Genomic DNA, 14,569 nt, shown 5'->3' with positions numbered 1-14,569 from the left:
GCCCCGTGGAAGGTAATACGCAGTTAGCAAATCTGGTTCATCCCTAGATGTCTTTAAGTTGGAGACTATTCTAATAAGACGTTGATTCTCCCAAAAGACTTGCTGAAATAGATCAAACTCCTTCTCCACTCGCAGCAGTGCAGTCTGAACTTTGTCATGCTCTGCAGAGCCCAGGATGAGGGTTGTGCCCAGGCATCACACTAGAGTGGTAGATAGCGTAGTCCAAATTAAAGCGTGTGTCATGGAATTTATCTCCCATCCCGTTGCTTTGGGCTGCAAACTTTTTTTTAATTAAAAACAACCCCTCTCTCTTCCCCATGTTCAAACCATAGCTACATCCTGCCAAGAGCCCTGCAGCCAAGAGGGCTGACAGTCTCCTGAGACCACAACGCTGCTCTATACCAGCTTCTAAGGAGCACTTGTGAACAATGCAGCATACACTCTGCCCCTAGGAGCTAGGAGCATCACCTCCGTGGCGCCACCAACCCTTGCCGGTTCGATCTGAGAGCTTAAAGGTTAGCCTGGAACCCAGGTCTCCTGTCTGACAGTGTGATGTGCTATCCACACAACTACCAGACTGGCCCACTGGTCTGTTGTGTAATAGTTTTTGTGGAGAAAACCATAAGTGTTATGCTTAAGCAATAAGTCACTTAAACATAATGAGCTGTTTTATGACGAAAAATTTGCTGAGTTCTTCTGTGTCACTGAATTCTTTTAACTGCAGTTTGTAATCCAGAGCAGAAAAAGAAATGTTTGAGGTTTGCTTGTAAGATTGGACTGAACTCTCTCTTTCCCGTTCTTGTCTGTTCAGATCCAAGGTGCTATTATCATGTCCTCCTTGATCGAAGTGGTGATCGGTTTGCTTGGCCTTCCCGGTGCCCTGTTGCGATACATTGGACCTCTGACCATCACGCCAACTGTTGCTCTCATCGGCCTCTCGGGTTTCCAAGCTGCTGGAGAAAGAGCAGGCAAACACTGGGGTATCGCTATGTTGTAAGTACTCCTGGGTGTTCTTGGCTTAGGCCAGGGGGTCCCAGTTGGTAAGTCGTCATTGCAGGAATTTCGGAGTGCCAGGGAAAAGCCAGAGTCTGCTCAGTTGCCAAAGGTGGCACTGCAGTGCTCCCGGAGTGGAGAAATACCCTCTGCAGGAATGTGAGTGGGTCTGGATAGGGTCAGCTGGCAAAGTGGGAATAAGGACAGCAGCAATGTGAAGAAGAGGAGGAAGGAAAGGACGAGAGGTGAAAGTGAGGTGTGGGGAACAGGGAGTTTTATAAAACAACAGTTGTTCTGGGAGCCATTGGCTGAGTCTTAATTCGGTGCTATAGAAAAAATGATTTAGCAAAACACCAGAGAGATTAATCAACAATTTGCATTTCTGTGTTTATGATGCTGTTGTGTATGTTTCTTACTCTGCAACAGCAAGCAAATACCATTGGTAGTAGTGATCCATTTGTCATTATTACTGGTTTGCTTACCTGTAGCCAAGAGAAATTTGTATGACAACAGAGAGGATGTGTATTTCCCTGAATGCCATCAGTCGATGGGGCATAAGTAGGCAGATTTCTGTTGAGTAGACAATAAGGCTTTTAGAGTGAATTTCAGGGCATGATGTGTGCTTCTGTAGGTATAGATGCCAGGGAAATTAAATCAGAGAATCATAGAATGGTTTAGGTTGGAAGGGACCTTGAAGATCATCGAGTTCCAACCCCCCTGCCCTGGGCAGGGACACCAAAAGAATTGAGATTAGTGGTATGAAAGGGAATAACTGAGAAAAATGAGATGAAGAGAAGACAAAAGCTTCCTGTTGTGAGATGCTGTGGATTACCAGCCAAATCGGGATGGGAACCACATTTTAGGGAGAAGGAAATTGGCTGAAGCAGTTGCAATATTCAGTGTGTAGAGACCAACTTTGTGCTGGCTCTGGAAGCGGAAGGAATGATTTGATGAGATCAGATTCTGATCTGACTAATCTGTTTGCACAGTACTTTGAACATGTAAAGTATTCTGTAAGTGCAGCTTATGATTAAAAGGGCTGCTTAATTCTCTTTTATCTTGGATGTTAGCATCGTGAATATTTTTGTAGTTCTATTATGTTAAACAGCTGACCCAAAGGAACGTTTTATTTTCCTGTAAAACAAATTCTGTGCAAGTTGGGACTAATGTTAAATCAATCAAGCAAACCTTTGGTGAATTGGACATGGAAACGTGTAATTAAAGTTGACATTTTCAGATGGAAAAAAAAAAATCTATTTAGGAACAGGATTTAAATATTACCCAGTCAATAAGTATTTCTGGCTTCTGCCACGCAAAAATGTGCACTAGATTGTTGAAAATAACTCTGTAGCCATCTAGAGCCTCTCAAAAGTAACTTGATCTCTACAAGATGTGGCACTTGAAATTGTCTTGACTGTTCTGATGAGATAAAAATGCTGTATTGCTATCTAGCACAGCAGAATAATACCTGCAGAAGAGCTCTTATCCTCTATTAGCTCCAGATGCTATTTGACAAGATTGTCGGTTTCCCAAACAATTTTCTGACCTCGCTTGTTCTGTGGGTGCCAGCCTGCAATAATTTAATCCATAAAACACATTGCATTGTGATCTGTAAAAAGGAAAATTATTCCTGAATTGGTCTTTGCCTGTGTATCTGATGAACAAAACCGTTTCTTTGGGCATTTAAAGATTTGATAATATTTTACAGAATGGCAGTAACCCCCCCTGCCATGTAGCCAGTATAATATTATTTACAATAATATAATATCCTTACATTCTTTACAGCTCTGTGCTAAATAAATCAAAATACAAAGCCACCTGCCCTGGGGGCTAGCGTGGCAGGGTAGCTGCTGTTAGGGAGTGCAGCACACCTTTCCAAAATGGACTTGGGAGAGATGCCAAAATGTTTCCTGAACACAAGGAAAAGGTGCCTTTATCATTGCACTCCAGTGGAGGGTGAAGGCTGTAAATGACACCCTCCTTGTGCAGAGCTCTTTGTTCTGGAGGCTGAGGGAGAATAAAGCTCTGTTTTGTTTCTTACAGACTGAAACTGATCGTGGACAGAAAAGGGAGGGAAGCTTAAAATCTTTTTTTTTTTTTTTTTTTTTTTCAGCTGATAAAAACATAATCTCAAATTTCAGCAAAGCTTTCCTCCTTCGGACAGCTTGACTCTTTGTTTAGTCTTTTTATAGCAGAACTGGTTTTGACTATTTCAGCATTAAGCAACCTGCCCTGGCTTTTTATTTTTCATTGCAGTGGATACTTCTTAGCTGTAGAATTGAATTAATTTTTAACGTATAGAGGAGCTTAGCAGTTTTGACAAGGGAGAAAAATGCACAATACTTGAAGCATCTAAAAACTCATAAACTGGATTACTGGTGAACTGCATTTGTATTGAATCTTGGGGTTTGGGGGCTCTGTTCTGCTTGATTTACAGCTGTTTAGCGAAAGATGCATATACCACCCCGCCCAGATTGGATTCTTAAGAGTTGAAGAAAGCATTTCCCTTGACAGAAATTTTTCAAGTGCTTCAGAGTTTTATGCAAATTGTGAAATGTAAAAATTATTGTATACTGGGCTCTAGTTTTCCTGTTTCTAGCCATTTGCTGGCAGCAGCCTTTGTGCTTCATATGCAGCGTGGACCTGGACACACAGATTAGTTAGAGTGGAAAAGAAGCAAGCGGTGCAGCGGAGCTCTTTGCTAATGGCTTTTTAGCTCTGAACATCTTTCTTTAGTCCCATTCATTTTCCTGGTTTCATTTACCTGTTTGCTGCTGGCTATTTTTGCAGCACTTCAGAATACAAATTAGGTTGGTTTGGCTTTCGTGGAATAATAATTTATTTAAAATATATTCTCTTGTGATGCCTTGACTTGTGCTAAATTTAAAACATACATTTATATTTTGTGTCTGAAGACCCTGAACAGGATTGTGCTGGGAAGGATTTTTAACATACTGGTGCTAATGACGTGTCTCTCTTGTCCTTTTTTTTTTTTTCCGTCAGGACTATTTTCCTGGTATTGTTGTTTTCTCAGTATGCCAGAAATGTCAAATTTCCCTTACCCATTTACAAATCTAAGAAAGGATGGACAGCATACAGGCTGCAACTTTTCAAGATGTTCCCTGTGAGTACTTGAACTTGTTCTTCACTTACCAAAAAACACCTAATTTGTGTTTTGGTTTTTTTTTTTCTTGGTTTTGATTTTTCGTAATAATACAATAGATCACAAAGGTGACTTAAAAGCTTAAATGGGCTTATGGGGAACTTAACTAAATGGCTCATTTGCCACAGGAAATAGTCTCATCTTGTAGTCTTGCCAGACCCCATTCTGGTATCCTTCTCTGGTGAAGAGTCGTTGGGATGATGAAGATCACGGAGGGCAGGGAAGGGGGTAGAGAAGAAGGTGTGTTTATGCATGCAGTGAAAGCCTAAACTGAGCCTTCCAAAAGGGATGGCGAGATCATTATCTTCTAATTTTATGAAAGCAATACTCGGTTACCCCATGTGAAAGACTTCTTTTTATTTCTCTGGTAAAGTTGAGATTAATTCACTAGTTTGTTTAAGTGCCCATTTGGAGACTTTCCCATTTGTTGGGGGAGACAAGAGGCTTGTTCTAATTCTGAAGCTTTTGTAGCAGCACCTTCGTTAGTGGCAGGGGGGGAAGCACGTAACCGATCTATTACAGGATTTACTGCTTGTTTAGAATTAAAATATCACTTAAGATCACACTGAGATATATGTGTAATAGATATTCTGCGCAGGAACTGTTTGCTCTTGATGAATATTGCAAACGATTTTAAACAGCTCTTTTTCTCCTCTTTCACAGATCATTTTAGCTATTTTGGTGTCATGGTTGCTTTGCTTCATCTTCACTGTGACAGACGTCTTTCCCCCTGACAGTTCGAAGTACGGCTTCTACGCTCGCACAGACGCCCGCCGAGGAGTGCTGTTGGTAGCTCCGTGGTTCAAGGTTCCTTATCCTTGTAAGTATGTCTGCGTTTAAGGGCTGTTTTTCTAATAATATGCCTGTGAGTGTCATTTCTGTTGTTTTCAGAAGCGTTGCTATTTTTCCCTCAATACTATCATTTTGATGCACTTCAACATGCACTGACCTAAAGACATCATAGGTGCGGATTATGGGTTTTTTCTTGTTTTCCTCTTTAATTTGATGCCTTGAGGTCTCACCCAAGAAAGACCAAGTCTCTGAAACTTAAATTTGTAGAAGGTACTTGCGAGGTTTATCTAGGTAACTCTTAATTTCTAATAACAAACATAGCGTGACTGTACACATAGCATGGATTTTCAGGGACGGGTTGATGTGCCTGTACTTGTCGATACTGTAGTCAACTGCTGTTAGTGCCATATAACAATAAGGATGGGTTATTACAACTCCTGTAGAGCTACTGAAGTCACCGATTCCCATTATCTAAAGAATCAGTAGTGTGCGGAGATTTTTCCAGCTTAATGCACTTCCTTGTCCCAAACACACCCGTTCCTGAACTAGCACAACTGCTAACGGCTACAGAAAAATGTCCTGACTTGCAGAAGCGGCATTGGAATGGGGCCGATGGGCAAGTCAGAGAATGCCAGTCCGTACTTAACAGAGGACAAAACAGTATTTACTAGAGAACGCAAAACACTTTACATGACGTCTTGGATGTTTGTGTTCTTCTGCTGAACACCTTTAAGCTTAAAGCTGTTAATGGCTGTTTCTAAAGGCATGAGATAGAGTTGCACGACTGGTTCACCCTTGTGTTGCTCAGAAATTAACGGGGTAATAATAGAATAATATTCTACTAGAACAGAATGATAGAAATTGTTAGGAATACTACTACGTTGTAATGAGGCAGCTCCGTTGTGGTTTTCCCTATGCTTTGGTTCTGATTAGTTCTTAAAAGAAACCACTTCTAAAGCAGGACTTGCGAGATGTATAATAGAAGCTTTTGGGAAAGAAGAAGAGGAAGACTTCGCCACCCTTTCTTATTTGTGAAGCCTTGTTCATTCACGTTTGTGTGACTTAAAGTTCCTTTTGTTGCAAGAGGCTCATCTATTTCAAAGAGATAAAAGCATCAAGGCAGTTGCTGCGGAAAACCTGCCAAGCTTTTCTATAGGCTTAGATTAATCTTATTTTCTCTTCCACAAAAATTTGGAATTGGAAGGTGTTTGTACAATGATCATAGCTGGTTGTTGGCCATTCTCTTCGGTAGACTAAACTTGTAACCAAGGACTGAGTTTTCAGCGCAATAATAATTAAGTGGCATTCGCCTCACTGATCAGAATTGTTTTTTCACAAGCGGTAGTTCAAATTCCTTCCTTCTGAAGAGGAGGAATTTTTTTGGTGGGGTTTAGGGTTTTTTGGGCTTTTTCCAAGCATGATCAAAGCAGTTGGTTAGGCGGTTTTTCCTTTGCTCCTTTCATCTACTTGAACTTGCCAGACTGTGTTACTGTGAAGGGAGTTTGTTGATTCCATTAAAGATGAATAAATTGCTGTGTGTTTTGATATCTAAATTGTTTTCTGTGGCAGGAGAGATTTCAGTTTTCTTTTCTTCACAGTTCAGTGGGGACTGCCAACCATTTCAGCCGCTGGAGTAATAGGAATGCTTAGCGCAGTTGTCGCTAGCATTATTGAATCAATAGGAGATTACTATGCCTGTGCCAGGTTGTCTTGTGCTCCTCCTCCACCTATTCATGCAATAAACAGGTATGTAAAAAAAAATAATATAAATTTTCGGTGTGTTAAGCTACTGGAGTTTTTTAGCATTTTTTTTTTTTTCTCCTTGGAATAAGACAAGAATGTGTTCTGAGATTAAACGTTACAATTTGGTCAAACACAAGGGCCAAGGATCTTGAAATATAAGATGCAACTGTCATGTTCACTTATTTTGTTGCAAATGTAGCATTGGAAACCTAGTCCTATTTCTGCTGGAGTCCATGGAAGTTAATCCCAGACTCGCAGAGTGGTGGGGGTGGGAAGGTCCCTCTGGAGCTCCCCCATCCCACCCCCCGCCAGAGCAGGGGCACCTCCAGCAGTGGCACAGGACGGCGTCCAGGCGGGTTTGGGATGGCTCCAGAGGGGGAGACTCCCCCACCTCTCTGGGCAGCCTGTGCCACTGCTCTGCCGCCCTCACAGCAGAGAAGGCCCTCCTCAGGTGGAGATGGAACTGCCCATGGTCACCTTTGTGCCCGTTCCCTCTTGTCCTGTCACTGGGCACCGCTGGAAACAGACTGTTCCCACCCCCCGGCACCCTCCCTTGAAGGAGTGATCAGCGTTGATAAGATCCCCCTCAGTCTTCTCTTCTCCAGACTGAACAGCCCCACGTCCCTCAGCCTCTCCTCATCACAGAGATGCTCCAGTCCCCTCAGCATCTTCATAACCCTTCGTAATTGCGTATTACTTTGTAATAGTACAGTTTCAGTAGGGACAGAACTCTTGTTCTGGAATTGGGGTATCACATCAAATTCACCTGAAATGCAGTTTTAGCAATAAAGAAGAGCTCCAGGTTTGACTTGAATTATTTTGTAATTTCCTCAGTTTAGGAATGTAGACATAGACCTAAAACATAGAAAACAGAACTCAAGTTGGTTTTCAGGTGTGTTGGAGCTGGAAACGTGAATTATAATAATAATTCATGTGGGACAGATGCCTTAACAGGCATGAACATGAGATGTGGTCTTAAAGCACCATCTGAAGTGAGTCTACACTAATACGAGTTCAACTCTTTTTCTGTTTGTGCTTTACAGAGGGATTTTTATCGAGGGTCTCTCCTGTGTTCTGGATGGAGTATTCGGGACAGGGAATGGATCCACTTCTTCCAGCCCTAACATTGGTGTCTTGGGTATCACAAAGGTATGTGCTTTACCTTGATTACTCAGTGACTGGAGTATTTTATCTCCTCTGGTGGATGGCTTATGGCATTTTCATGTTTCACAGCATGGTCATCTTCCAAGAAGCCATTCTACGTAGCACTTTGTGCTGACAAACTTTACACAGCATTCTGAATTTACACAACTTGTCTCTACCGGCCCTTGTCTAATGGAAACGAATTGTAGATAAGGACCTCAAAAACCTTATTTTAATTTGGAGTAAAGGGCAGTTAAAAAAAACTAGGTAAAGCAGATGATGCTAAATAAGCTATCCCTTTGAAAACTGAGGAGGCATTCCAGGGCTCCAGGGTGTTTTGAGTTGAGGCATAAACACTGTGAACTGTGTAGAAAGTGATACTCTTTTGACTGTCCTGGCTCTGAAAGCATCTCTGGAGACCTGGCTGTTTTTAATGTCTCACTTGAATGCACAATGAAACACAACTTGAGGTCCTTGGGTTTTATCTACATCTGTACAAGGAGGTTACGCTGACACAGATAGAACAGGAGCTGCAGTCAAGGTCACTTCAAAGTTAAATGTACCTTAAATATTTGTTTCCGTCATGATAGGTTTTTCAAGCACTGAGCATGCTTAGGGAATGATATATTTTTTGGGGGTGTTACTCAGCAAAATATATAAGCACTTAAAAAATTCCTTTGTTCTCATGCGGAACTAGATGTGTGCTTGAATGTCTTGCTGAACTGGGAGACCTTGGGCTGCAGATAGATCTGCTCGATATTGTTAATTTAACCTTGTTAAGAAACATCAACAAAATTGGTAAGAGTAATTTATGTTGTATATACGTACATCTTGTTGCGTATTTTGCTCGAAAGCTATAAATCTACTTCATGCATACAAGATAGAAAATGTACGCTCTCCACTTACAATAACTCATCCTTCTGACTTAATCCAATATAGATGATAAATTCATCTTCAGCCATTTTTTTTTTCCTGCACAAAGGATGAGTCTGTTCGGTTTTAGGGTAGAATATAAATACTAATAGCACCATCTGCTGTCTGTATAAGTCTTCCATTCAGTTGCTGATGGAAATTTCCTAGAAGAAATGGTGGTTAGAAAAATGCTTAAAGAAAGGTTTATTCTGTTCTGCTTAATTTCTGTTGTTACTTCATAGGAGTTGATATGAATTAACAGCACTTCGTTTATTAACAGTCTACAGAAATGAGTGTACGTTTTGCTTTGGAACAGCGAATAATGAATGTTAAACTGGCAGCTGTTAGAGAGAACAGAGTTCTCTACAGTTAGGTCTGTTCAGAGCACGTGATGGAAGAGTGACTATGCCTTACCCAGAATGGCACAGCTGGATGGCTGTGCTCCAGTGTTTTGTCTTGTTTTCCTGTCTGCATGCTCTTTCCTGAAAACCTCATAGTTTTTCAGCTTCAAATTATATCAAAATAGATTTTGGGCATGTAGATACTCTGCTGTTTATTTGGGAGAGGAAGTCTTCAGTGCGCGCAAGTAAAGACGTAGTCCTGGTGATCCCGTTAGAGCAGTGCAACGTTTGAAAAGGCATTTCCCTCCCCTGAAATCAGGTTATGATCACGCTTAGAATTTCAGTTTGAAGCTTCACCTGGATGTAAATACTGCAAAGTGTTTGAGCGAGTCTGTGAGCGAGTTTTATTTGATGAGAGGAGAATTGACTAAATCTGATTATTTGGGGCAAAAGCATAGGCAGTTTATGCCATAATGTTGATGAAATGGATGCTCCAGTAAGGTACTAGGTACCGGATCATGCACTCCAAAATACTCACATACAGTGTGTGCATGAGTGCCTGGGAATAAATGCGTAGTTTGAGCTGAATGCTGACCAGGATGCTTTCAGGAGCTTTCGAAAGGAGCTTAATTTGTTTGCCTTGTAGTGATTGAGGGTTTGCATAAATAAATGTTGCTATTGTGTGGATTTTTTAAATAATCTATTTCATGCAGGAAGATAATTTTTGAGCAAGATATTGGTGGCCCTAAGGAAATGAATATCTTTATAAAAAATAGAGAAAGGTGCAAGCTAACTTCTGTTACTATTCTAGCAAACACCCCAATTTACTGGTCTGTTTGTAGGTGAACACCTCTCACCTAACAGTTAAGCAGTGAAGAATATGGGGAAAAGAAGTACCTTGACCCTAAACATGCCTACTGTATCATTTTTTTTCTCGTGCCATTTATTTAGCTCAGCCACATGTGATTAACAAATTCATATCTACTTCTCTTTGAAACTTAATTCTCTGTAACAGGAGACCTACAAAGGGCTTTGCTAGAAACCACCTTACCACCATAGTGGGGGGAGTTTTGTCCCTGGTGCACCTCTTATGCAAGTATAACGCTATTAAAATACCGACTATTCAGGTTTATCAGCTACCACTACAGCATAGTGCCAGAGAAATACTGCCCGAAGTCGGAATGCTTAAAATAAAAACGGGAAGGAAGTGCAGGCACTTGGTTTCATAGTGTTAGCACAGCCACGATTTGCATATGAAGTGAATTCAGTTCTGATCACAAAGAGGGATGTTAGAAAATCACTTGATAATCTGTCTGGAAAACCTGCATCTCCTTCAAGTGAACTGCATGGTAGGTAGCTAATGCATATATTCATGTGTAAAAGGGCAGCAATGCATGCATTTTAATTTTTTTTTTTTCCATTTTCATTACAATTGATCCGTTTGCCATCTCCTAGTTATGGTCTATTTGTTTTCTTTACTGTAGATGGGACTGCACCACGTTTCATGGTTATTATGGCTATAGCAGTTACAGATGGTTTTAAAGATGACTTAATGTTAACAAAAACAAAATCACATGAAGTTATGTTAGAATTGGAGTGCGGCCATGTTACAGCTGAGCCCTCCAAGACATTTGTAAAGGCTCTGCAGCCTGTGTTTTAACACCACAAAAAAATACGCATGGAAGCTTGAAAAGAAGTTTTAAATGCAAAAGAGAGTAATAAAATATTTATTATGTAAAATACAAAATAAAATATTTGTTCCTTTTTGTTCTCTGGCAGGTTGGAAGTCGCAGGGTTATTCAGTATGGGGCAGCCTTCATGCTCTTGCTTGGGATGGTTGGCAAGTTCAGTGCTCTCTTTGCATCGCTGCCTGACCCCGTGCTCGGTGCCCTCTTCTGCACTCTCTTCGGTAACGTATGGTTTTTTGCCCATTTTGTGTTCTGGGTGGCTGTATCTTTTTACTGTAGTGCTGTGTTTATACATATGGTGCTTTTTTTTTTCTTTTTTTAAGGAAAAAGACTATATAAAAGCTGAGGCTTGTTTTATTTTTATTTAGGGATGATTACAGCCGTGGGTCTGTCTAACCTCCAGTTCATAGATTTAAATTCTTCTCGTAACCTGTTTGTACTTGGATTTTCCATTTTCTTTGGACTTGTCCTTCCAAGCTATCTCAGACAAAATCCACTGGTCACAGGTACGTGTTTCTGCTCATTTGAATGAAGTGTACTTTTAACTTGTACTCATGGGCCAAACATACACGTACAAAGTAATGTAAAGGGTTAAATAAGAGGAAAAAAAAGCAGAGTATTATGGAGACAATAAAAGCTATAGATAAGAAAGCAGGTGTGTTCAGAGGAGAATTAATTGAGATGTTGAGACGTTAATTGCATGTTTCGGTGGGATACACTGGCAGTTGTTGTGCTTTCTCTGGGAATGGTTGTAGAGCAGTGGAGGGAGGCAATTGCCATTTGGACTGGAAGAAAGACTAAAGGGGTGAATCTGAATTTTAAATTATTTTAAAAGAACAGGGGGAAATACCAAGGTACATCAGGAGTTCAGAAGCTAGGAACTTGTTTGGGGTTTTGAAATTTTTTGTCACTGCAGACATGTGTTCTCAATCTGAATTTTAATGAACTCCATTTCAGACTGTTAGCCAAGTTACAGATTTGGTGAATTCATGGGGAAGGTTTTCTCTTTTAATACTGTCTTCTCAATAGCGGTCATGACAGCGTGTGTCATCAAAGGAAGATCATTCAAGCAGAGTTAGGTGATGATATATTAATACAATGTTCTTCCATGAATTGGTGCTGTGACGTCTTGCCCTTTTAAAAAGTAACAGTTTATAAAAGGTATTATTTCGTTCCACGTGATCTTACGTTATGAACGTTTCTCCTTTTCCATTTTGTAGTTGTCTGCTTAGTTTAAATTAAGCAGTTGTGTCTGCAGTAGAAACTAAAATGGCATTTCATGACATTTTTATAAGCAACTGAAGGTTCATGGAGTTATGTTTTGGGAAAGAAGCATTCCCCATGGTGGACTACATTAGTTGAAAGTTCTGCATCTTTTCCTACATGGTTTTACGAGTCCAGTTTGAGCAAATTCCTCAGTGAACTCGGTAGAAAGTTTTCCCAGTTGACCTGTGTGTAAATCAGGATGTGTATGGCAAAATTCAAATTCTAAATATTTTTTTTTCCTGTTCTTCTAGGAATAGCGGGCATTGATCAAGTATTAAACGTTCTTCTCACTACAGCCATGTTTGTCGGTGGCTGCGTTGCATTTATTTTGGACAATACCATTCCAGGTCAGCGTGTCAACTTGTCATTTTCTCTAAAATAATAACTGCCTTTCTGAATGAAGGTAGCACAGCATTTCGAGGAGGCAGGAGATGAGGAAGAGATTACTGCTTCTGCTGCTGACTTCTTCAACACCTACAGTAGACTGCCTAACACTGTGTGACTCAGTTTCCTTGAGAACGCGTTGAATCTTTTTCACATTAAGGTCTCCATTCTATTAAACATACAAAATGGCTGATAAAACTCAAACCAGAATAGTCTTCTTCAGAAGACCAAGTAAAAATATTTTAAGATGCAAACCTGCTTCCATTCATTTGAGAGCAAAAATTTGCCTTGACATCCGGTTACAAAATAAAACCAATAATAGCCATTTCCAATAAATATATTTTCCCCTCTTCCTGCCTCTTTGAGGAGTCTAGAAGATCTTTCCAGCGCTTTGCTGAACATGGTGTCTGAGATCTGGCGTTTTCTTTCTTCTCTTAACCTCTACTGTTTTTTTACATAGTGTGTTTACATAAAGATATTCATGAATGTATATCTTTTTTTTTTTTTCTTTTTCTTTTATTTTGACTTCTAGGCAGCCCTGAAGAAAGGGGAATACGGAAATGGAAGAAAGGGGTTGGCAAAGGAAGCAAGTCACTGGATGGCATGGAAACGTATGATTTGCCTTTTGGCATGAACTTTATTAAAAAATACAGGTGTTTCAGCTTCCTGCCCATCAGCCCTACCTTCATGGGTTACACGTGGAAAGGCTTCAGGAAAAGCAGTAACTGCAGGAGTTCAGATGAAGACTCAGAAGCTACAGTATAGCCTTAGTTAAAATTATATTATCTAGTTGTAGTAAGAGATGTATTTGCAGTTTCTTGCTGATTAAGAAGCATTAAAATATATGTTTTGTATATCTGCATTTAAATTCTGGAACCAGAGCTGAGACGAATTTAAAAAAAAAAAAAAAATTAAAAAAAAAAAAGCTTTCCTGTTGTGGGTGGTGGTAGCCAGATCTAGTGTCTCTGGGTCAAATTCGCAAATGCTCCTCTGTTTGATTTTTCAAAAGCTATAGATGCCTGCGCACCTAAGTCTGTTTATTTGAAATGGGGCTTAGGTTCCGGAATTATGTAGGTGCTATTGAAAAATGTTACTTTTTGGAGGGATTTTATTTAAGTCGTTGATGCTGGCATTTTTGGCGCATTCATTGCTGGCAATGTTAGTTACGCCAGAAAATTTGACTCCTGGAAGAAGGGGGAGGGGGGGGAGGAAATTTCTTCTAGTCCTGTATATAAATCCCATATATATTGTTTTTGACTCACTGATTTGCACATTCCATATTTTCAGCCCCCTGGAAACCAGACTCAGTTGATACTGGCAAATCATGAGAGTATTTTTTTGAATTGCCACTAGTTCAGTCAGATGTCCAGTGTTAAGACAGAAAGTTTCTGTAATAACTTTGCCGATGAAAACTATGACCGACTTCTGATAGCTTAGTGCTGTAGAAGGAACCACTCGTTTCATGTCAGTTCACATTTTCCAACGTTTGCTTTTTCTGCCTGGCATTTCACCACCTAATTTCTTGTGCCCAGGTGCAGGTTTTCTTTAAAGGGACACAGGTAGCTTGAGTTTTACAGAGATGGGAAACATTTAACTTCCAGACGGGACCCAATAACACTTTTTACAGTGCGATACCTGTATCCAGCAAGACATTTCCCGAACAAAAATGCTAATTTGTTGAGCAGTTCTAAGCAATTGACATTTGTATGTGTGCAGCTTTCCCTGCGGGGAAAGCCACGCGATCAAAACGCTGCCGGCAGTCGCTGGTTTGGATCTTTGCAGAATGTTCTAGATCGGGTATCGAGAGGCGATGCTGCCCGCGAGCGGCTTATGGTGCATCGCCTCTTTCTCTTCTCTCCTGGTGGGGCTTCTGCGAAAGCTCGTTACTGCTGCGGAGGTGATCTTGAAGGGCAGAGACACTACATTTGATGTCCTCACCCACTGGATGGTTTAACGGGTATTGGGTCCAATCAGGGCACCATTCAGATATTTGTTTTTTTCCTGGAATAGTCTCAGCTCTGATGTTATGTGGGTGTTCATGCTCATCACTCATTCATAACTAAAAGGTTTATTCATGTTTAATGTTCTTACTATTGCAAGTTAGTTTTAGACTTCGGTGTGGCCCCAGAAGCATTTTTAAGCTA

At 40.5% G+C, this 14,569-nt stretch overlaps 1 protein-coding gene across 1 annotated transcript in view; it reads left to right on the top strand.

Annotated features, from left to right (window-relative positions):
• Positions 1–13,612, top strand: part of SLC23A2 (solute carrier family 23 (ascorbic acid transporter), member 2) — a 28,722-nt gene extending 15,110 nt beyond the window's left edge. The window contains exons 7-15 of the mRNA XM_009880093.1: positions 812–993; positions 3,997–4,117; positions 4,820–4,976; positions 6,547–6,694; positions 7,735–7,840; positions 10,867–10,996; positions 11,144–11,281; positions 12,293–12,388; positions 12,958–13,612. Coding sequence (XP_009878395.1) covers positions 812–993; positions 3,997–4,117; positions 4,820–4,976; positions 6,547–6,694; positions 7,735–7,840; positions 10,867–10,996; positions 11,144–11,281; positions 12,293–12,388; positions 12,958–13,190 — 1,311 coding nt within the window. The 3' untranslated portion in view covers positions 13,191–13,612. The remainder of the gene's footprint in view (positions 1–811; positions 994–3,996; positions 4,118–4,819; positions 4,977–6,546; positions 6,695–7,734; positions 7,841–10,866; positions 10,997–11,143; positions 11,282–12,292; positions 12,389–12,957) is intronic.
• Positions 13,613–14,569: the final 957 nt, after the last annotated feature.

Source organism: Charadrius vociferus, unplaced genomic scaffold (genome assembly GCF_000708025.1).
Source record: "Charadrius vociferus isolate BGI_N301 unplaced genomic scaffold, ASM70802v2 scaffold1442, whole genome shotgun sequence".
Classification (NCBI taxonomy): domain Eukaryota; kingdom Metazoa; phylum Chordata; class Aves; order Charadriiformes; family Charadriidae; genus Charadrius; species Charadrius vociferus.
Note: the sequence above shows the minus strand (reverse complement) of the source record. Positions and strands in the feature narration are given on the sequence as shown.